This window comes from Psammomys obesus, unplaced genomic scaffold (assembly GCF_907164565.1).
Source record: "Psammomys obesus unplaced genomic scaffold, mPsaObe1.curated_primary_1811, whole genome shotgun sequence".
Classification (NCBI taxonomy): Eukaryota; Metazoa; Chordata; class Mammalia; order Rodentia; family Muridae; genus Psammomys; species Psammomys obesus.
Genome location: NW_026585644.1, coordinates 31,829,452 through 31,854,048, shown reverse-complemented (window position 1 = coordinate 31,854,048; position 24,597 = coordinate 31,829,452). Strand labels below are relative to the sequence as shown.

Here is a 24,597-nt window from a genome sequence, read left to right as displayed (position 1 = left end):
TCTTTCTTTCTTTCTTTCTTTCTTTCTTTCTTTCTTTCTTTCTTTCTCTCTCTCTCTCTCTTTCTCTCTCTCTCTCTCTCTTTCTTTTTTTGAGACAGGGTCTCTCTATGTAAACCTTGGCTGTCCTAGGACTTGCTTTGTAGACCAGGATGGCCTCTAACTCAGACATTTTCTTTGCCTCTGCCTCCAGAGGGCAGGCCCCTGTGAACTAATTACTGCTTATTTTTATTTTATGTATATGAGTGTTTTGCCTGAAGAATTTGCACTGTATGAGTACCTGGTCAGAAGAGGGAGCTGGATCCCCTAAGGATTAGAGTTAAAGATGGTTATATGCTACCATGTGGGTGCTAGGAATCAAACCTGGGTCCCCTGAAAAGGCAGCTAGTGCTCTTAACTGCTGAGCCTTCTTTTCAGCCTCCCTACTCAACTTTTAATGTCTTGTTCCTCAGTGTTACATTGAAGATTAAGTTTTTAATGCTGGAACTTTGAAGCATAGTCAGACCATACATACATCGTCTTCCTTGGCTTTATAGTGGTCTTACAATTGACTAGAAATTTGGGTTTTAGTTTGTTAGTAATTGCCACAGAATAAGATCTAGTTACACACTGAATGTTATAGAAGTATTTATTTAAAAGCACTGTACATTCAGATGTGGTGCAGGAGGTTCAGTCAAAAAGATCTCAAGTTCAAAACTAGTTTGGACTATATAGAAGGTCTAGGCCAGTCTGAGCTATATTGTGAAACCTGTCTAAGAAAACCTAACAAAACAAAACAATCTAAATAAAAATTGCTAAGATACTATCCTAGATTTCTTAGATAACAGTGTTCTTCTTCAATTTAAAAATATGTTTAGCCAGGTGTGTTGGTGCACACCTGGACTCCCAGCACTCAATGAGGCAGAGAGAGGTGGATCTCTGTGAGTTTGAGGCCAGCCTGGGCTACACAGAGAAACACTGTGTCGAAAAACCAAAACCAAACCAAACCAAAACAAAAAACCCCTTCATATCAAAAGATTCAATTCTTTTTTTCCCCCCCTTAATACCATCAATCTAGTAGTTATTTATCATGACATTGTGATGGTATTTCCTTCCTTTCCTTTTTTTCTTTTTTCTCTACCTCCCCTCCCTTCTTTCCTTCTTTCAACAGGTCTCACTGTGTAGACCTGGTTGTCCTGAAGTTCACTATGTAGATCAGGCTGGTCTTGAATTTATAGTCATCCATCTATCTCTGCATCTGGAGTGTTGAGATTAAAGGTATTCTTCACCATGCCTGGCCTATATTATGGGTTTAAAAAATTTTAATAAGCAAATGTGTTTATTTATTTTGAGCCTTAAAAGCAAAAGATTTATAATTTTAAAGGTTCCCCCTTCCTTCCCCAAGACAGGGTCTCTCTGTATAGTCTTGGCTGTCCTGGCCATGCTTTGTAGACCAGGCTGGTCTTGAACTCGAAGAGATCCTCCTGCCTCTGTAATCCTGAGTGCTGGGATTATACATGTGCACCTGTCACCACCACTGCACCCGTGTATGTATGTATTTATGTGTGTGTGAGTGTGTGTGTTTTCAAGACAGAGTTTCTTTGTGTAACAGCTCTGGCTGTTCTCGAACTTAAAGAGATCTGCCTGCCTCTGCCTCCTAAGTGCTGGGATTAAAGCCTGGCTCAATTTTAAAGTTTCAATAAAAATATAAAAGTTGAAGATAGTCTTTCATCTCTGTTTTAAAAAAAATATTTTATTTTTATGTGTGTGTTTGTATGCATATATACAGTGCCTGTGGAGAGCAGAAGACCCCTTTGGATCTCTTGGGGCTAGAGTCATACGCATTTGTGATTTCGATACCTGATAAGGGTATTGGGAATTGGCATATAGTCCAAACTAATTGAACAATTCCATCTTTTAATACACTATCTCACTATTTAGTGTTAGTTGGCCTGGAACCTTGTGGATCAGGCTGGTCTTGAACTTATAGAAATATATTTAACTCTCCTTCCTGTGTGCTGGGATTAAAGGTGTGCTCCACCACACTTGGCCATCTTGCTTTATAAATTGGAAATTGTGTTTTGGTGAATTCTGGTTATAAAGACTTTTAAATTGATATATATTTACATATCAAGAGATAGTTTAATACTGGTTTGCTGAGCTCTTTAATGTTTATGATATGATATATGTTCCCACCATTATTTAAACTATTTGTAGTACTGCTGAAGCTGTATTACAAGAAATGGATAATATCAATATCCGGCGAAATCGTCGATCAGGAGAAGTAGAACGGCTTCGAATGTGGACCGATACAGAATTTGTGAGTAAATTAGCTGTGGAAACATTTGCAAATATTTTCTTTCCTCCTCTTCTAGTTGTCTTTTTAGTTTATCTTCATGTGTATATGTATGTCTGTGTGAGTAGTGTGCCTTGTGTGGATGCCCACAGAAATCAGAAGAGGGCATTGGATCCTTTAGAGCTGGAGTTGGTTGTGAACCCCCCCCCCCGGTTTGGGTGCTGGGAAGTGAACTTGTGTTGTCTGAAAGAGCAGTGATAGCTCTTAACTGCTGAGCTATTTCTCCAGCTTCAGAAGTATTTTTTTTTTATATTTACAAAAAATTAGGAGTCCAGAAAGAGTATGAACAGCAATAGATCTCCTTTCTCCTGTCCAGTTCTGTCCTTTCCTCCCCTCCCCTTTTTCTCTCCCTACATCTCCTTCCTCCTCCTCCCCTTCCTTCCTCTCCTCTTCTTTCTCCCCTTTTCTCCCCTCCTCTCTCCCTTTCTCCTCTCTCCCATCCTCTACTCTCTCCTCTCTTTCACTCCTTTCTCCTCTGTCTCTCCTTTTCTTGTGTGGCCAAAGATGGCTTTGAATGTCTGCTGTCTTGCTTCCAGGTGTGTGCTATCATGCCTGGTTCATGCAGATTGAACCCAGGGCATTGTGCATCTGAGGCAAGTGCTCTACCAACTGAGCTTCATCCCTAGCCCAACTGCAGATTTTTTAAAAAGTTTATTTTCGTTTAATGTGCATTGGTGTTTTGCTTGCATGCATGTCTGTGTGATGGCATCAGATCTCTGGAACTGGAGTTATAGATAATTGTGAGCTGTCACGTGGATGTTGGGAATTGAACCTGGGCCCTCTGGAAAAGCAGCAAGTGTTCTTATCTGCTAAGCTATCTCTCCAGGACTCCCAATGTCAGATATTTTAAAATTAACTCTTTTTTTATTTTTTTTCATATCATATTTAGTTTGAGATTTTACTCAGTGCTGCTGTTCTGCTGCTTCCTCTTCAAAACCCTCACCCTAATTACTTTTTCTTCTCCCCCACTTTTTTCTCTCTTAGCTTTTATTTTTTTTCCTCCTCCCTTCTTTAAAAAAAAAAAAAGCACTATGGGGTTGAACCTAAGGCATTATATATGTTAAATAATAACTCTATGAACTGAGCTATATCCCAACCCCTTTTCTCCTTTATACTTATGGATTTTAGGAAGGTCTTTTTTTTTTTTTTATTAATTTGAAGCTTGCAAGTAGACGTATAGTAAATTATATTGAACAAGTATGGTTAATTTATGACTTACTTGTAGCAGAGAATAAATGCTATGTTAATATTTGATGAATTTCTTTCTTTAAAAGGAAAATATGGATATGTATTCAAGAGTAAAAAGGCGAAGAAAATCACTGAGAAGAAATAGTTATGGGATACAGAATCATCATGAAGTTTCTACCGAGGGTGAGGAAGAAGGTCAGTAAAGCACCTTGTGTTGGAAATACTAGAAAACTCTGGGAGGGAGGAAGAATGGCTACAATAGATATGTAGTTAGAATAGGGTTGTTTTGCTTTTGTTTTTTGCCTTTTAGGTCTATAATGTATAATCTGAAGTAATTTAAATCCAGCTGGCATCTGGATTTTCATTTCTTTCACTTAGCAAAATGAAGAGGCTATTGTTAGTCCTTATCTAGTGTGGAGAAGCTTTGGCTGTGGACTAGTCTGCTCAGTGGGTGGCCCTCTTGTTTTACTTTAGTTACCTTTTAACTAAAAGATTATTCTGCTGTCAGTAGCCTCCAAGTCTCTGATTATTTGGATTTTAAATTTTGTTAGAGATAGAGGAGTAAATAGAGAAAAATGGAAGTGCTAACAATAGTGGAAGAAGTTGTAATGTTTTTGCCTGACTTTTTTTGTCTAGTTCTGGACTGAAGAACGCAGAGTGAATTTGTTAGGCTGGAACTAGGAACATAAAGAAAGCACATTAGCTCCATCAGTTTATAAACTGGTGACCAATAAACCCATAGGATTTAATTCTCTAAGCAATGATGTTCATAGAATGGATTTAGGGGATTTGCTACATTGAAAATACAGATTAGTAGTCTTTTTCGAAGGTTGTTGTTGTTATTTGAGACAGACTTTCTTTGTGTAGCTTTGGTTGTTCGGAAACTAGCCCCGTAGACCAGGCTAGCCTTAAGCTCACAGAGATTGACCTGCCTCCACTTTGTGAGTGTTGAGATTAAAGGTGTACACCACCAACTTGACTCACAATGGCTTATTTTCTCAGAGAATTGTATTGATTATTTGTAGGAAGAACTGTTTTTGGTTTTATATTTACCTAGGTTTAGTTTTGGTTATATTAGTTTATGCTGTATCATAAATTGCTAACATCTTAAGATGTCACTTTGTCGAAAGAATAATAGAGAAAAATAAACACTTATTTGAGAATGGGACCATACCTGTGGATTAAAGTGTTTCTCTCTTTTCAAATATGGAATCTAGAATCTCAAGAGGAGGATGGAGATATAGAAGTTGAAGAGGCAGAAGGAGAAGAAAATGATAGACCGTATAATTTGAGACAACGAAAAACAGTGGATCGATACCAAGCACCGCCAATAGGTAGTGGCTCTACTCCTTTGTTTTCCATAACTGAGTAGCTTGTAACTCTCATGAAAAAAGCGCATTTTCAGGTGTCAGTGGTGTAGTCCTGTGGTCTGTTGTTTAGGAGGCTGAAGTTAAAAGATTACTTGAGCCCAGGTTTTCATCTTTGACAACCTTCCTTTTTCAAAAAAGAAAAACAACAACAAAAACAAACAAAACAGTGCTGAATTTAAAATAATGGAACCTCTTATGTCCTGTGCATCTTTCTCTGCATAATTCTGTGAACATATACCGCTGATAGTTAAGGTGCATGCTGACAGCATTGGGTCATGTACAACATTATATCTTGTCCTTCAGCTTCCTCTCACTCATTCCTTTGGCTACTACTTTCTACTTTCTATGTGTAGATATGCTTGTATGTCATATTCTTTGTTTTTATTTTGTTGTTAGGAATGAAACAGAGAGTTTTGTGCATGATGGGAAAGTGCTTTGGAATTGAGTCAGCCTCTATTTGAGAAGTTTTACCTACCCTTTTCACTTAATTTCAATGTTCTCAAGAATCTTTTTTACTTAGAATATATATATAGTGGCCAGGCAGGGTAGTGCAAGCCTTTAATCCCAGCACTCAGGAGGCAGAAGCAAGTGCATCTCTGTAAATTTGAAGCTAGCCTGGTCTCTATAGACAGTTCCAGGGCAGCCAGGGTTTTGTAGACCCTGTTTTTTTTTTTTTTTTTTTTTTTTAAAAAAAAAAGAGTGTGTGGGTGTTTTGCTTGCAAGTGTGTCTGTCCATACATGTATATGTGTGCATCTTGTATATGCCTGATGCTCACAAAGGCCAGTAGAGGACATTAGGTTCCCTGGTGTTACAAGTCGTTGTGAGCCACCATGTGGGTATTGGGACTCAAACTTGGGTCTTCTAGAAGAGCAGCTGTTGCTTTTAACTACTGAACCACCTATTCAGCCCCTTTACTTAGAATTTTATATTCTAAAATAGTGTTTATCTGGTAGAGGTGTGCTAACTCTAGAAGCTGTTCAAGTATTCAGACAACCGTCTACTCCTGTCAGAATTCATTGTTTCAGATAGCTCTGTCACTGGTAAGAGACCTATGTTGTGGCAGAAAAGAGGTTGGGAATCATTATTCTAATGTTTTATTTTTTCTTTTTTGAATATTTAACTGAAGTAAAGTCCAAAGCATATATTTGTAGTTTATAGTTCAGCAAGTTTTTCAATATGTACATGTCTGTGAGGCTCTCACCATAATCAAGATAACGGACATACTCATCAGTGCCCAGCTCCCAGATTTTCTCATTCCTGTGTGTATTCCACTGTCAGTCATTTATGGCTCCTTGTATTAGTCTAATTATTTTCTTTCACTTTAAGCTTTATATGTTTTCGATTTTATTAAAAAAAAATTATGAGTGTTTGCTTGTTTTTGTTTTAATTTTTTGAAATAGTCTCATCCTTAGCCTAAGCTGATCTGGAATTTACTATATAGCTTAGGGTGGCTTCAGAACTGTGGTAATCTTCCTCGCCCAGTCCCCCACGTGGTACATTTATACTTAGTTTTGAAATACTAAAACACTACATTTTGCCTTCTCTTTTATTCAGCAAATTATTTTAATTATTGTAGTTATTATAAACCCAGGTGTGGTGGTATGAAATTTTTAATATCAGTACTCCCAATTTGGAGCAGAAGAAGGATCTAGATTTTGAGGCCAGTAGGACTACATAAGAGCCTGAGACTGTTTCAAAAAGCCAAGGACAGACAGGCAGATGCTAAAAAGTATAGTGGGTAGATTTTACAATTAGGTATGTATATTTAATTTTGTAAGAAATTACCCATCTTCCAAAGTGGTTGTCATATTTTCATTAAGACTTTATCTTCCTAAACCAGGGCTACATAGAGATATCCAATTTTTTTTTTTTTTTTTTTTACAGCCTAAAGGCTTTACTTAATTTATTTACAAGTTGAAACCAGAGTCTTCTACAAGGATTTCTTTTTTTTAAGTTATATATTATATATATATATATAATTATATATATAATTAATTACACTTTATTATTTATTTATATTTTTATAAATCACAGTTTATTCACTTTGTATTTCCACTGTGCTCCCTCCCTCTGCCCCTCCCAATCTCACCCTCCCTTTCTCATCTCCTCCCATGCCCCTCTCCAAGTCCACTGATAGGGGAGGTCCTACCCCCCTTCCACCTGACTCTAGCCAATCAGGTCTCATCAGGACTGGCTGCATTGTCTTCCTCTGTGGCCTGATAAGGCCTGCTAAGGCTGCTCCCCCCTCAGGTGAGCCAGCCACTGAGTTCATGTCAGAGAGATTCCCTGTTCCCATTACTAGGGAACCCACTTGGAGACTGAGCTGCCATGGGCTACATCTGTGTATGGGGTTTTACAGGTTCTAGGTTATCTCCATATACCTATGGATACTTGATTTTTGACAAAGAAGCCAAAACTATACAATGGAAAAAAGATAGCATTTCAACAAGTGGTGCTCATCTAACTGCATGTCTGCATGTAGAACAATACAAATAGATCCATATTTATCACCCTGCACAAAACTAAAGGCCTCAACATAAAACCAGACACACTAAACCTGTTAGAAGAAAAAGTGGGGAAGAGCCTAGAACTCATTGACACAGGAGACAACTTCCTGAACAGAATGCTAACAGCACAGGCTTTAAGATCAACAATCAATAAATGGGACTCAAGAAACTGAAAAGCTTCTATAAATCAAAGGACACTGTTGTCAGAACAAAATGACAGCCTACAGACTGGGATTTATGCTTGTAACATAATTCTTGGTGACACATGACTTTAATTCCAGCACTGGGAGGTAGAGGCAGCCTGGTATACATACTAAGTTCTAGGCCAGCCTAGGATACACAGTGAGACCCTGTCTCAAAAAAATAAGAAAAAGTTCAGAGCTGGTGAGATGGCTCATTGGTGAAGACCTTTGCTACCTAACAACCTGAGTTTGATCACAGAACTCACATAAAGGTAGATGGAGTAAAATGACTAGAGTTATCCTCTCACTACTCCCCTGATAGTAAATTAATTTTAAAAATTAATAGAAAGTGTATGTTTCATGTACCCACCAATGCTGATTGTGTGTGTGTGTGTGTGTGTGTGGTGCAGGGGATTGAATTTAGGGCTTTATGCATTCCCTCTAAATGTTCTAGCACCAAGCTAGATTCCTGTTCCCCCTATTTCTCCCCCATAACCCCGCAAGGTCTTACTTAGCAAGGTCTCACTAAATTGCAAGACTGGCCTTGGATTTGTAACCCTCCTGCCTCCTAAGTAGCTGGGATTGTGGGCAAGACCCAGCTATAATATGTATGTTGTAGTTTTAGTTTGTGTCTCTCTAGTGAGGTTGAACATTTTTTCATGTTTACTTGCCAGTGGCAAATCTTTGTGTGTGTGTGTGCGCGCGTGCGCACGCTTGTGTGTTCATGTATGTGTGTTTTTGTCAGCATCAGTGTCTTCATCAATCACTGTATTAGTTGTTGTGATAAGCACCAAGGCTAAAGGCAGCTAAAGGAAGAAAGAATTTATTTGGGCTGAGAGTTCCAGAGTTGCAGTCAATAATGGGGGAGACATGGTGGCAGTGGCTGGAAGCTGAGAGATCACATCTTAAGTCACATGGTGATGGCAGAAAGTGAGCTGGAAGTGAGGTGAGGCGAGAAACTCTCAAAGCTCATGTGTATTGATTTATTTTCTCTATCGAGGCTCCACTTCCTAAAGGTTTCATAACCCCTCCAAACAGCACTACCAGCTGGTCTTCAAATATCTTGAGCCTATGATCTCCATTTTCATTTCACTCCCTGGTCTCATAGGCCCATGGGATAATAATGCAAAATGCATTTATTCTAACTTTAAGACTCTTAGCTGAGATCCCATGTAAAATAAACACTTTACATACTTCTAATGCGTAATAGAACAGAGTATACCTTCCCATTCTAAAAGATAGAAGTGGGGATATCGTGAGGAAATACTGGACCAATGCAAGATAGAAACCCAGCAGGATAAATGCCAAATCCTGTAGCTCCATGTCTCATATCTGTTACTTTAGTTTTTAAAGGGCTTAGATGCCTCTGCCCCTCCAGCTTGGCTCTCTGCAGCTTTCTCTTGATCTGGCTCTATCCCCTCTATGCAACACTTTCCAGCCATGTCTCATGGCTCTAGCATCTCCAACATCTTGGTGGTCTCCACCATAATCCAGGCTTTACTTTTACAGCTTTACGTAATAGCTTCTTAGGATCTTTTTCTGACAGTATCTTCAGATTTCTAGATTAAGTCCACATGTAGTAGCCAGCCTGAAGATGCTGCCTAATAGAGTTTTACTGTGCATGGGGATTAAGTCAAAGTCCTGTGCTTCCTTCTGTCTCTTTCCTCCAAGTGGACTGTGCTTGGAAATGGGGAAGGTGTGAGGCAGGCAATGTAAACTTTTTCTTCCTACCTTTTCTAATGCATCTTTTTTATATTATGCTGTAACCAAGTACTAACCTGGTCTCTTAGCTCTTGTAAAGGTATTTTCATACATGACAATTTGTTCACATTTATGTTTTTGTGGAGTGCCGGAGCCCACTGGTAGAGTCCAACAGTTCCTGAGAGGGGAGTGAGGGTTGAAAGAAAATTTCAAAATAACACACTACACACGGGATCAGTTCTAGGACTGCCAGTAGAAACTGTCACACCTGGTTTATTCCACAATTCCTTTTTATAGTCAGTGCAGAGCACCTTGATAAAATGAAGAGATTCATTGAGAAGTTAAACTTGTTTACCTTGACTACTTGTCTGTGTGATCCTCACACAAACAAAAGGAAGTGAACTTAGCAAAACATCCTGCCTATACCTGTCTCCAGGTGAAGGCCAGGGTGAAAAGAAGCAGCTCTTCACAGTAGAGGATTATTACTGAGGGATACTATTATGCTTTTTTTGTTCCTTACTACAAATTGGTAAAAATGGATTATACTTTTGGAAATATTAACATCTATTTAGGATTTTTATTCAAAGCAAAATAGTACCAACACAAAATGTTGGTCTTTGTTATGTTTCCAGACAAGGGTGTAGAACTTAAAGATACATGACTAGCTTATCATAGAAAGTTAACAGAGACAACTTCTCCTTTAGTACACAGACTTATTTATTATAGTTATTTATATCTTTCTTTTTCTTTTAGTACCAGCTCATCAAAAAAAGAGGGAAAACACACTGTTTGATATTCACAGGTCTCCAGCAAGAAGAAGCCATATAAGGTAAGTTGTGCTTGATTTGAAAGAAGAAAATAGTTGCATCTGTTAATGAGAAAACAAGAGACTTAATTGCTTCCCACTCTTTCTTCCTGGCTTTCCTCTGTCGTTTTTCTCATTAGTGACTAACAGTTATCGTCCTATACATGACTTGTTTTTGGTTTACAGTTTATTTTTTTAATTTAATTTTTAAATTAATTCTAACTTTCTAATCCTGAAGCAATACAGTTTCTGATCTCTTAAGAGTTGAATGGAGAACGGCCCATGATGTCCTTTCTTGAGACACTGACTAGTTTTATTTTTCTTTGTGCAGCCCTGGCTGTCCTAGACTTAATTTGTAGACCAGGCAGGTCTCAAACTCACAGCTATTCACCTGCTCTGCCTCCCAGAGTGCTGGGCTTAAAGGCATGTGCCTGGCTGACTAGTTTTTATTTTTTTCCCCCTGAGAAAACTAGTCTTGTCTTGTTGCCCATGCTTGCCTGAAGCCTCTAACTCAAGTGATTCTTCTGCCTCTGCTTCGTAGTAGCTGGAAATACAGATAACTCATGCCAACCACACAAGGATACCAGGTGTTTCACACTTTCCCTTGTATCAAATCAAAGCAAAACAGAAGTTTAGAAATTTAGAAATGTATCATTTTATTTTTACTTATAAATTTTTAGAGACAATTTCTTGCTGTATTGCTGTGGCTTTTAATTTGAATTTATGGTGATTATTTTTCTTTTCCTTCCGTAGTGCCTGTTTATAGATCAGAATATATATATGTGTGTGTGTTATATATACACATAAAATTTGTTTGTTTTGATGGGATGGACATTGGATGTAGGAGAAAACAAGTAACAGGACAGGAGCCTACCACAGAGGGCCTCTGAAAGACTCTGCCTAGAAGTGTATCAAAGCAGATACTGAGACTTATAACTAAACCTTCGGCAGAGTGCAGGGAATCATATGACAGAAGGGGGAGTTAATATAACCTGGAGAGGACAGGAGCTCCACATGGACCAAATATATCTGGGCACAGGGGTCTTATATGAGACTGTTTTCCCAACTAAGGACCATGCGTGGATATAACCTAGAACCTCTGCTCAGATGTAGTCCATGGTAGCTCAGTATCCAAGTGGGTACCCTAGTAAGGGAAACAGGGACTATTTCTGATATGAACTCTTTGACCTCCCCACCCCCCAAGGGAGGAGCAGCCCTGCTAGGCCACAGAGGAGGACTTTGCAGCCAGTCCTGAAGATACCTGGTAAACTAGGGTCAGATGAAAGGGGAGGAGGTCCTCCCCTATCAGTGGACTTAGAAAGGGGCAGGGAGATGATGAGGGAGGGTGGGTGGGTTTGGGAGACAATGAGGGAGTGGGATACAGCTGGGATACAAAATTAATGTAATTCAAAAATAAAAAAAATAAAAAAAATTGTTGTTGTTGTTGTTTTTTGATATAGAGTTTCTCTGTGTAGTCTTGGCTGTCCTGGATTTGCTTTGTAGACCTGGCTGGCCTCAAACACAGAGACATGCATCCTCCTGCCTTTGTCTCCCTGAGTGCTAGGATTACAGGCATGTGCCACCACAGCTGGCTTAGATTGGATTATTATACAGTCTTTTTTGTTTAATTTTTTCTTTTCTCTTTTTAAATTTATTTATTTATTTTTTATTAATTACAGTTTATTCACTTTGTATGCCAACTGTAGGCATCTCCCTCGTCTACTCCCAGCCCTGCCCTCCCTCCTTTTTCTCCACCCCTGCCCTTCCCTCAGTCCACTGATAGGGGAGGTCCCTCCTCCCCTTCCATCTGATCCTAGTCTATCAGGTCTCATCAGGACTAGTGGCATTGTCTTCCTCTGTGGCCTGTTAAGGCTGCTCCCCCCCGCAGAGGGAAGTGATCAAAGAACACTGAGTTCATGTCAGAGAGAGTCCCTGTTCCCATTACTAGGGAACACACTTGGACACTGAGATGCCATGGGCTACGTCTGTGCAGGGGTTCTAGGTTATGTCCATGCATGGTCCTTAATTGGAGTACCAGTCCCAGAAAAGACCTCTGGGCCCTTAATTATTTTATTTTATTATTTATTTATTCACCTATCTATCTATCTATCTATCTATCTATCTATCTATCTATCTATCTATTTTTTGGCTCTTCTTGTGGAGCTCCTGTTCCCTCCAGGTCTTGATTTTTTTTAAAAAACATAATCTGGATAGTAATACCCTATTTGTTAAATCACTGGTAAGGATTTTCTCTTTCTCTAGATTGTCTCTTCACTCTGGCAATTTTTTTCTTTGCGATTTAGAAGCTTATTTATTTATTTAAAACAGGATCTCACTATAGAGCCCAGGCTGTCTTAGAACTCAATTCTCTCTGTTCCCTATGTGCTGGGATTACTAGGCATATGCTATTGTATCCAGCCAGAAGGTTTTTTTTTTCTTTAAGATTTTATTTATTTATTTATTTATTTATTTATTTATTTATTCATTCATTCATTTATTTATTGTGTATACACCAGATCTTATTATGCACCAGAACTCATTAGAGATGGCTGTGAGCTACCATGTGGTTGCTGGGAATTGAACTCAGGACCTTTGGAAGAGCAGTCAGTTCTCTTGACCTCTGAGCCATCTCTCCAGCCCGCAGCCAGAAGGTTTTAAATCTGATTCAGTTTCATTTTTCAGTTCTTGTTATTATTTCTTGAGCTGTTGGAATCTTAATTCAGAAAGTCATCTCTGTGCCTGTGTCTTAAAGTATACAATTTAAAAGAATGAAGAATTTAATTTGGTTATGATAAATTCTGTCAGGACTTGTTGAAGGGATGTAGTGTTGTAAACTTTTAAAATATTATAGTTTCTAGACTACATGTATAGTTGTGTAATAACTTTTTTCTTTTGGGTTTTGAGACAAGGTCTCTCTATGTAGTCCTGGCTGTCCTGGAGCTAGAAGACCAGGCTGGCCCAAACTCACAGAAATCTGCCTACCTCTGCCTTCCAAATGCTGGGTTAAAAATGTGTGCCACGATGCCTGGCCATTATATAATAATGTAACACTATTATTTCTTCTTGGGAATGATTTTAGTTTGTTTTATTTTGTTATTTTGGGTAATTATTATTTTATTATCATATGTGTGGCTATCTTACCTCATGTGTGCCTGTGTACCACTTAATACTGGTGCCTTTGGAGGCCAGAAGAGGGCATTGGATCCTAGACTGGAGTTACAGACACTGTGTATTACCACTTGATTACTGGGACCTGAACCTGGGGCCTTTGTAAGAGCAGCCAGTTTTCTTTCTTTCTTTCTTTCTTTCTTTCTTTCTTTCTTTCTTTCTTTCTTTCTTTCTTTCTTTCTTTCTTCTTTCTCTTTCTCTCTTTCTCTCTCTCTCTCTCTCTCTCTCTCTCTCTCTCTTTCTTTTTCTTTTTAAACTTATTTTGAGATGGGATCTCATTATGTTGTCCTGGCTTGTCTCTTGGGTTCAAAAGACCCTTTTTACCTTATGCTCTTCCCAAATACCTTGGACTATAAATGTATATCATTATGCCTGGCTAAGTATTTTCTTTTTCATTAAAAACATTTCATGAGTTTCTTAAGACTTCAAAGAGGATAGAAGATTCTTTAATGGGAAGTTAAAGCTTTTATTTTTCTGTAAACAAGTATATTTACTTTAAAAAATTTTTGAACTATTTCTGATAATTTGGGAAAGGAAGAATAATAAAGAAAACAACAAATGTTTTGTTTTTTTATTTTGATACTTATACTAGTTGCAGATATTCTAAATTTGAATGTAAGTTTGTTGCTTGACTACCTTCTAAATTACCATATTTGAAAAACTGAAGGTATTCTGTTCTCTTGTTTCTCTCTTCTCTGTGGGGCTTAACCTTCATTTTTTGTTAGATGTAGACTGCATGAAGACAATGATGTAAGTAAACATTTGCTGAGTGAATAAATGGATTTTTCTTCTACGCTAATTGTAGATATAATAATGTGAGCTGGGCTGTGGTGGTGCACACATTTAATCCCAGCACTCGGGAGGCAGGCAGATCTCTGTGGGTTCAAGGACAGATTGAGTTCCATGACAGCCAGGGCTACACAGAAACCCTGTCTGAAAAAAACCAAACCAAACCAAACAAAAAGCTGTTGCTGGCTAGGTCTTAGCATAGTGGTGGAGGAGGTACTCTGCATATGGAAGGCTTTGGGGCTAAGAGCACCATCACCAAAGTAAGAAGGACACAGAAGACAGAAGTTAGAAAGCTACTGGACACTACAGTTATTTTACTGTTTCCTTTCCAATAGGAGGAAGAAGCATGCCATTCATAGTAGTGATACAACTTCTTCTGATGAAGAACGCTTTGAAAGAAGGAAATCAAAAAGTATGGCAAGAGCAAGAAACAGGTTAGTAAATTTTTTAGTGATACTTGTATGGTAGAAGAGAAAAATAGCTTTTTCTTCTTTTTTAAAAGACATGTTTCTCGTCTATAGTGGTATTTTGTTAATGCCAATATTTTAAATATTTTAAATTTGCGTGTGGGTGTGCACAAGTGTGTATTTACTTGATCAACAATTTTTGGAGTTACTTTTCTCATTCTGACATGTGTTCCTGGTATTGAACTCAGGTCATCCGGCTTGGTGACAGTGCCTTTACTTTTTGAGCTGTCTTGCTAGCCCTTGTTTATTTACTTTTATTTTATATGTGTGTTTGCTTGCATGTATGTAATGTGTACCATGTGCATATCTAGTGCCTACTTAGGCCAGGAATGGGCATTAGATCCCTGGAACTGGAGTTACAGATGGTTATGAGCTGCCATGTGGGTGTTGGGAATTGCAACTGGGTCTTCTGTAAGAGCAGGCAGGGCTTTTAACCACTGAGGTATTTCATCAGACTCAGTATTTTAAATATTTTTTTGACTTGAGCTAGTGCTACTTTATAATTCTTACAGTGGGACTCTAACCTTGCGATAGGTCCCTTAACTTACTTATTCTGTAAGTACTAAAGTCAATTAATGCTGAACAGGAAAGGATGGAGAGGTAAGGACATCAGGCCAGGCTGTGTGGTGGTGCCATCTTTCCCTCTGTATTTCCTTTCAACCCACATACATTTCTTAAGGCTGATTTTTCATAATTACCATGAGTGTAACATTCAGAGAAGGGTGCTGTTTCTAATGTAGATATCTTAGTAGCCTTTTTGAATTTTTATTTATTTATTTTAAAACAGGATTCTCTTACATTGCCTAGGCTGGCTTTGAACCAACTGTCTTACCTCAAGCCTACCAAATGCTTGAGATCTCAAGTGCTTACCATGTAACATAAGAGTTTTGGCCTTTTTTTTTTTTTTTTTTTTTTAAAAGAATGATTGACTGATTAATATATAGCTTAACTAAAACTGTAGCAAGAGTCAGAGAATTACATTTAAAAGTTGAATAAATTTTTCTTTTTCTTTCTTTTTTGTTTTTTTCATGATGGTGTTTCTCTATATAACCTGGCTTCTCTGTAGACCAGGATGGCCTTGAACTCAGAAATCTATCTGCCTCTGCCTCCTGAGTGCTGGAATTAAAGGCGTGCACTACCACACCCCACTAAATTTTCTATTTTACATTTACAGTGATAAAGGTAATTTTGTTTAGTGATTTGATATTTAGCAAGTCCTTATATGATTTGTCCGTATACAGTCTATTGTATAAATACCACATTTTTAGTTAACCATTTTCAGGTTTATGTTAGTATAAATTATGTACTAAAAATAGGAATCTTAGTCTGTTCAATTATGTGAGACAGGTCTTCCAGTGCCTCCCAGGCTAGACTCAAGGCTCCAGAGATCCTCTTTTTGGCTTCTTGAGTAGCTCAGCCTCAAATGTATACTACTGTAATAATTTAAAATCTAAGTGTTTAAATACAATTATTTAAAGCCTGTTCAATCTGATCTTCTATTCTGAGAGGGAGGTGGAAGGGAGAGAGATTGAACACAAATATACATAATAATATAGTTCTGAGATCAAACACAGAGCCTTACAGATGTGAGTAGATAACACTGTACTTTAGCTGTGTTTTTTGTTTTTGTTTTTTCTGAGACAGGGTAATTTCTCTGTGTAGCCTTGGCTGTCCTAAAACTCACTTTGTAGACCAGATTAGCCTTGAATTCAGAGATCCACTTGCCTCTGCCTTTAGTGCTAGGATTAAAGGTATACACTACCACTGCTCAATGGCAATATGTTTTTAAAGATAAATTAGGATTCAAAAATGTCAGTGAAGTTGGAGATATTATAGAAACTACCCACTTTTTAGGCTATGCCATATTGTGATTTTTTTTTTTACCTGTATAAAGTCATATTCTTGTGCTATAATGATACACTAGAGGCTAGGTAATTTGTAGAGAACAGGGTTTTATTTAACGTGTAGTTTTAGAGGCTGAGTAGACACAATATGGTGCTGGATCTGGCAATAGGCCACTGCTTCCATCACATAAAAGCAGATGTCTTTGTGGCAGGAGCACATGGAAGAGAGGCTATATCACATGTGAAGTAGGACATGGGAGACTGAGACTGGATACTGACTTAAGGTTTCATGTGAGACTGTAAGGCATTACTCTTTTCTTATAGTGTGTTCCCAGTAGTCAAAGGCCCCCTGGCTGGGCTTTACCTCTTTTCTTGCTCTCTTTCTCTTTGAGACAGGTTTCTCTGTGTAGACCTGGCTATCCTGGACTCACTTTGTAGACCAGGCTGGCCTCATAGAACTACCCCGCCTCTGCCTCCTCAGCCCTGGGATTAAAGGCATGATCCATCACACCTGGCTTCAGTTTCATCTGCTAAAGGCCTTGCTACTCATATCACTACACTGAGGACTGAGCTTCCAGCATTTCGATGTTAAGATCTTTGAGAAAATAGATTAATTCTCATGTTTATTATATCTGGTGAATAACTGATTTTGGTCACTTGAAAAGTATGTAGGAAGAGTAGTTTAAAACATGAAACCTTGGATGTTTTTTTAGATTATGATAAAGCAGAAAGGTGAAAAAACATGTTAAAGATTTTTAATTTTTTTTAATTTTTAAACTTTTTATTGATTCTTTGTGAGTTTCACATCATGTACCCAGTCCCACTCCTCTCCTCGTCCCCTCATATCAGCCCTTCACCCTTGAAACCTCCTTCCTAAAATTAAAAAAAAAAAAAAACCACACACACACAAACAAAATAACAAAACAAAGTATAGAAAACAGTATACCCCTCTGTCCACACATCTTCACTTACAAATGTTCATTGCAGTGAGTCATTGGTCTAGTTAGAAGTCTCTGGCTTCTGTGACACCCCTAATATTGGATCCTCATTGGGATTCCTCCTGTGTCATGGAGATCCTACAGTTTTGGATCAGCAGGACTAGTCCTTTCATGCACTCCAGTAGTTCACAGATGATATAGATATTGGAGTAGGCCAACTCAAAGCCCTGGGACTGGGCCTGGGTAGTAGCTAAGCTGGTCAGCTCTTGAGCTCTCTCTTATCCTCACCACCAGGGGGAGTTCTCCAGCCCTGCTTTTGCTAGGCTACCCAATGCAGCCTCTGAAGGAGGCATGGTCAGCTTTCCAGCTCTCACATCCTTGGGGCCAGCTCACCCACACCCACACCTCTGGAGCCAGCTCCGCTGTGCTGCCCAGTCCAGGCATGGGGCCCATTTTTTCAAGTGCTGCAGGCAGCAAAGGGCTACACTAGCTTTCCCCCTCTCACCCATGCCTTTGCTATCAGGCAAGCCCCACTGTGTTGCCCAGGTGAAGTGCAAGGCCCTCTTTCCTGGGTGCTACAGTCAGTGAGGGGCAGGGATAGCTCTCCCACTCTTATGACCTCAGGACCAGTTTTTCCGAATACTGTAGGTGGTGAGATGAGGAGGACATTACCTATGCATTCATGCTACCTCATGGCAGATGATGGTGGGGCCAGCTCTCCCTCATTCTTGCCCTCAGAGCTAGCTCATCCACACCCCCGCCACCATACCCAAATCTATTGTGCTGCCCTGGTGAGGTGCAGGGCCCATGTTAAAGATTTTTAAGTTATTTTGACATTAAAATGTGAAGGATTAAAAAAAAATGAAACATTTAATTATTGATTTTGTGTTATATGTCATCATGTAATGTCTGAAGGTCAGAGGACAACTTGTGGGAACTCATTTTTGCCTTCTACAATGTAGGTCCCAGGGATCCAATTAAGGTCTTCAGGTTGGTGATAAGAGCCTTTATTTACCCACTGAGCCATCTTAAATGTGAAGGTTTTAATGCTTGAATCTTCATGTCATATATTTCAGATGTTTGCCTATGAACTTCAGAGCAGAAGATTTAGCTAGTGGCATTCTCCGAGAACGGGTGAAAGTGGGTGCGAGTTTGGCTGATGTTGATCCTATGAACATTGATAAATCAGTAAGTTTGTAAATGTTTTCCTGGAGTAGCTTTTTGTTTTGCTTTTAAGGTTTTTTTCTTATTTTTAAACGACATATGAAAAAGTAGAAACTCAGATATAACCAGTATTAACACTTTTGTGTGTATGTTTTGGATCCTCAGAACCTTGAACACTTGTGCCACTTAGTCCATTCTTTTCCTGTTTTTATTAGAATATATAGCAGATGCCAGGCCTTTTAATTCAACACTTTCGGGCAGAGGCAGGTGGATCTCTGAGTTTGAGGCCAGCCTGGTCTACAAAGCGAGTTTCAGGTCAGCCAGGGCTACATAAAGAAAATCTGTCTCTAAGAAGAACCAAAAAACAAACAAACAAACAAACAAACCAAAAAAAAAGAAAAAAAAAACTAGCAGGTAGGAAATGAAGCTGAGAGGGTGTTACAACTCCACATACCACAGGAGCAATGGCAGTTGTTGAAAACTACCTGTTTTTATAATCACGCATGTCTTTTATGTGCTTTACTCTGGCTGCGATGTCACTAATGAGTTTTAAGGGCAGCAAAGTTGGTATTACAGGGGCTGGTTGGGCATTATTTGTAATTGCAGCAAAATAAGTGGGTTTGAGAAAATTAAGGAATTCAAAGATGATGGAATTTAGTGAATTGGTTGCTTTTGGAGAATGACAGAAACAAAGTGAATATATTGTGTGAGTATATATGTTTCTGACTTAAGTAAATAGGTAGATAATGAATGGTATTGGGTGTTCTGTTATCTGAAGTAGAGTATACGAAGAGGAATAAGATGGCAAAGAGGGTTTAATTGACTGTGTATATTATAGGTTCTGTGCCTTACCCTAAGGAGAAGTTACTTGGAAGCAATTGATTGGTTTGGTATAAGGTAAAAATATCTGGGTAGAAATTTAGGTGTCATTAATATAAACACTGTTGAAGTCGCTATGGACAGTGAATGACTGTACCCCAAGGAAGAGATGTGGTGTGGGAAGACCACAAGCTCATGGTCACAATGTTTCATATTGGAGTAATTTAAAATGTTACTACATACCCAAGGATTTATCTGTGTTTTTACAAGTCTCTGTGTCTCTAGACAGTGTAATTTAACTGATTCTTCTATGTGATTTAAAAGAAGTTATCAAAGTAGACTTGTATATTTAATTAAATTATCTCCAAATCAAAGTCATAGAGTAAGATATTTGTTTTATTAATTAGGACAGATTAAAGGAAATTTTAGATTTTAGAAAATCCCTAGAAAACAACAATTTCTTGAGGGCCTTATCATCTTTTTAGATTTGGTTTATCAGTACTTTACTCTTAATGTCTATTTATTAATGTCAGATGTCTAATTTGATAACATATGTAAGAAAATATATAGCTACTTTTGGAGTGTTTCTGTTTTTGACCTGCATCAATTTTTATAGTTTATTTTTCTGTCATAATAAATATCTATGAAACATTTCCAAGTTCCATGGTAGAATGAGAAGTAGGAAAAGGGCTCCTTAGGTCCAATAGGCAATACCTGTTAACATTCTTTAAATTTTTCTTTTGATGTTTTTTTTCTATATACTTTCTGTACAAAGTCTCTTAGTCGGTGTAACTGCTATGAGTTAGAGGAACAGTTTCTATTGCTTCTGGAATGCTACATCAGTGCTTTTCTATTTCTTCATTATTCTTCCCTATAAAGAAATAGTACGTTTTTTTTTTTTTTTCCTTAGAGGAATTAAATACTGAAGAGCATGTTTTTGTCTGATTATGTTGTGTTTTAGAGAGCCACTGTGGTAGCTAAGGTTTTCTTGCTCTGTCCACAAATTAAGTTTGTCTTGGGATTGGGGGTGACAATATCGCCTCAGCTGAAGATGCAAAAGATATGTGAGATTTTGAAAGGCATTTGAAGTGTTAGTGAATAAATGTAACATCTTCTATAGACCTGTTTAGTGGTTTAGGTTGGTCATCGGTCTTATTCCTGAGTTACTTGATTATTGAAAAATAGCTTTATTTGCTTCAGTTGAATTTTATCTCTGAATTTATTTATCTACACTTATTTGTATATAGTGAAAACTTATTTGTATGTATGCTCAAAAACTTCTGAATGGCATGGGGTTGGGGAGAGAGGTTAGTGGTGCACACTTTAATCCTAGTACTGGGGAGGAAGAGGCAGGTGGATCTCCTAGTACAAGGCTAGCCTCGTCTACAGAAATGAGTTTCAGGACAACCAGGACTACACAGTGAAATCCTGTCTTGAAAAAAAAAAAAACCAAAAAGCAAAACAAAACTTCTGAAGGAATCTGTTTATGAATCATAGAACTTATAAATTAAAAAAAAAAATTATAGAGCTGGGCTGGGTGTGGTTGTTAATGTCTTTAATCCTAGCACTTGGGAGGCAGAGGTAAACATATCTCTTAATTCAAGGTCAGCTTGGTCTACACAGTGAGTTCAAGGCCAGGCAGGGCTACATATTAAGTCTGTAACTCAAAAACAGACAAAATTATAGAACCTGTAAAATCACTTTATATTAAACTTTCCCCTCTTTCCTCAAGGTGCGGTTTGATAGCATAGGTGGATTGAGCCATCATATACATGCTTTGAAGGAGATGGTAGTTTTTCCACTTTTATATCCAGAAATTTTTGAAAAATTTAAAATTCAGCCTCCAAGGTATGTTATATCTTAGATGTTTATTATTGTACTATTATTTTTAAATGATTGAATATCAGTTAATTTGTCTTTAATTATAAAAGTCTCATATATATGTATTTGACATGTTTTAACAATGACAATTAGAAGTTATTATTTAGAGTTTAAAGGCTTGTTTTTCATTTTGGAGCTTAGGAGTCATTCAGGTACAAGATAAAATTCTTTAGGGAGATGTGAAATTTCAGGTCTTTCAGAATTGGTCTATAATTTTAACCATTTTTTGATTGCAGGAGTTTGGTCCTTTGAGGACTCAGCAAAGTAAAACTTTTGCAGATACACTAGAAAAAGCTTTATCAGTTCTTAATTACCATATAGTAATCTAAAATTATATGTGGGAGAGGAATATCTTAACTTGCTAATCATTGGTGGTAACATGTTTTTCTTTTGATTTCTTTTTCTTTTAGGGGCTGTTTGTTTTATGGTCCTCCTGGCACAGGTAAAACCTTGGTTGCCAGAGCATTAGCTAATGAATGCAGTCAAGGAGACAAAAAGGTGGCATTTTTCATGCGAAAAGGAGCAGACTGCTTGAGCAAGTGGGTCGGGGAGTCGGAAAGGCAGCTTAGGCTTCTCTTTGATCAGGTAAGAAAACCAGCTAATTCAAGGGCATTTTTAAAAAAAGAATATTGTATTTTGTCTGCACATACAGTTATGAGGAGACGTATATTCTAATTAGTATGTTAAGTTTTAAGATCAAAGGCATACTTATCCTGCTATTTGTGGGAAATTGGTTTTAGCAGTCCCTAAGATTCCAAAATCTATAGATGTTCAGGTCTAGTATGTAAAATAATAAAAGATTTAAATGTAGCTTATGTTATCTTTTCATATGCTTAATATCATCCTTACATTGCTTATATCCCATATAATATATATACTATATAAATCGTTTGGCAGGCATATTTAACCTTTTGACATTGTAAGAACATGTTGTTTTCTGTATTAAGTTCACACTCCAGAAGCATACAGTTGAATTAAAAAAAAAAAAAACAAAAAAACATACACAAAATATCTCAAAATGTTTTAAGTAAATTTATGATATTGTGCTGGGGTGTATTCATACATATGTGGCACATGGGTCATAGGTTGGATACATCTGTTACTTTAGGAAATAGTGACAAGGAAAAGATCTTTGTGTTTGGTACAGATACAATTGTCTTTTTTCTTTTTAAACTTTTTTTTTATCTGCAATTGGTTGAAACATGCCTGAATTGTATAGGACTTGTGAACATTGGAAGTTGCCTACATCTAACTCCATTTTTTAGTACATTTGAATATTGATGATTATCCATAAGTACTATGTTAGGTACATTGGAATCCTGTGATGTAAAGTAATCTTAGATTACAATCTTATTGAGGAAATGATAGACATAAAATGTTAAATATTTGTGGGGAAAATCTCATAAAGCGGTATGTTATTATCATAGTTATATAGTAGATGCTTTTCTGTCAGTGTAGTAAAATACCTGGGACAGTTAGCTCATGAGGAGAACAAGTATATCCGGTCTCATATTTGAGGCTTGTAGTCCTGTTGATTGGTTGCTTGGGTTCATCCTGTGGTAAGATAGTGCATGATGGTGCAGCACATGGCAGAACAAAATTTCTAATATTTTAGCTCATTAGCCAGGAAGGAAAAGGTGGAATATTAGTAGGCCAGGGGCCCACGGTCTCCTTCAGGATGTGCCTTCAGTGACCAAAGAACCTCCCTACCTCCTGAACATCTTATTACCTTGTAATCTAAATGCCACCTAAACGTTCAGAAATTTAAGAAATAAATGTTTGAGGTATACTTACCCAGGTCATAGTGGACAATAAATACATGGCTGGTAGAATTCAGAAATGAATGCTTTGAAAAGGCAGAATGAAATGAAATGAATATGCTAAGTGTAACAGTGACTTTTTAAAAGTTGTTTGCCAAAACAGAACATGGCAGCATGCAATTGTCCCAGATATTTTTATGAGTTATTATTACTGTATGTGTAAGGCTCTGGGTTCAATCCCTAGAATCATAAAAGTAAACAAAATAGCAAAAGGGCATAGGATCACTCTTGATCCTGACGTGAGAGGACACTTTACCCTAGGTAATAAAAACGAGGCATGGTGGCTCATACCTATAATCCTAGTGCTTGGTAGGAGGAGATAGGAGGGTTGCTGTGAGTCTCAGACTGGTCTAAGTAGAGAGTGAGAGCCTATCTCAGGGAACACCCAAACCCAGTTCTCCTCTATCTAAAATTAGTCCTAATGTAAGTGTTCATGTGATCACTGCATTTAATGAAGGGGGCGTGTCATATTGGGAATTAATTTTATACTTGATTAAACTCAGTAAATATGTGAATAAAATATACAGCCAAGAATTTATTAGTCATGCATTTCTGTGGTGATATGTGTAAGCCAGGTTTGGTGGCTAATGCCTCTAACTTCAGCATTTAAGATGCTGGTGCCAGCTTGGTCTTCATGGACTACAGAGTGAAAACCTCAAAACAAAACAAAATACTCTTTACTCCATCACATGATGCATAACTGGTAAAACAATTCAAATATCATTTAAAAGTTAGTAGTGTATGTAGAGCAGGGCCTAGTGGTATACACCTTTAGTCCTAGCACTTGGGAGGCAGAGGCAGTGGGATCTCTGTGACTTCAACATCATCCTGGTTTACATAGCAAGTTTCAGGCCCATCAGAGCTACATAGTTAGACCCTGGTTCAATTTTCATTATTGTGAACAGGCAAATGCCTGAAAAAAAAGTTGTGGGCTGTGGGACACCTTGTAGCTGACTCTGTTGGTAATGTTTCCTTTTTATTGTGATGTTTCTTGTTTTGGTTTTTGATTCCAGGGATTGAACCTAGGTCCTTGTACACATTAGGAAAATGATCTATCACTCAGCTATAATCCCCAGCCCTTCTGTATACTTTTAAAGACTTGTTGCATGTTGTGCTATTTGTTTTTATGTTTATTATTAAGAAAATAAAAATTAAATTTAAAAGTGAAAATTAATTAATATTAATTTTTTCTTTAGGCATATTTGATGAGGCCTTCTATAATATTTTTTGATGAAATAGATGGATTAGCTCCAGTTCGCTCTAGTAGACAAGATCAGATCCACAGGTAATTTTTCCTGAACTGACTGTATTAATTTTTTTCACTTACTGATATAGTATTGGCTTTAGTCCTTGGTTACACATTTGAAGGCTTATAAGATTTTTTAAATTTGTGTATTTCCTGGAGGTTCCTTCACTAAACACAGGATTAATTTATAATCTATAGTGGCTGACTTTGGCTGACTTTGGTTTGGGCTACTCTGATTGTCCTCCTGTGAATATTTGTATTTGTAAATTCTCTCAGCATGTGTATTTCAGTTCTTTCTGGGTATATATATGATAGCAATTACTCTATCTTTAGTAAATATTTACACTTTAAGTTAACACTATCCTTTCTATAAAT

General features: G+C 37.7%; 1 protein-coding gene across 4 annotated transcripts in view; it reads left to right on the top strand.

Annotated features, from left to right (window-relative positions):
- The window catches only part of Atad2b (ATPase family AAA domain containing 2B), a 135,180-nt gene that overhangs the window by 24,293 nt on the left and 86,290 nt on the right, over positions 1–24,597 (top strand). For all 4 annotated transcript variants that reach the window (XM_055626044.1, XM_055626059.1, XM_055626052.1 and 1 more), the window contains exons 5-13: positions 2,194–2,296; positions 3,607–3,715; positions 4,738–4,854; positions 10,035–10,110; positions 14,379–14,477; positions 18,369–18,480; positions 21,008–21,123; positions 21,567–21,741; positions 24,173–24,261. In XM_055626044.1, the coding sequence (XP_055482019.1) occupies positions 2,194–2,296; positions 3,607–3,715; positions 4,738–4,854; positions 10,035–10,110; positions 14,379–14,477; positions 18,369–18,480; positions 21,008–21,123; positions 21,567–21,741; positions 24,173–24,261 (996 nt within the window). The remainder of the gene's footprint in view (positions 1–2,193; positions 2,297–3,606; positions 3,716–4,737; positions 4,855–10,034; positions 10,111–14,378; positions 14,478–18,368; positions 18,481–21,007; positions 21,124–21,566; positions 21,742–24,172; positions 24,262–24,597) is intronic.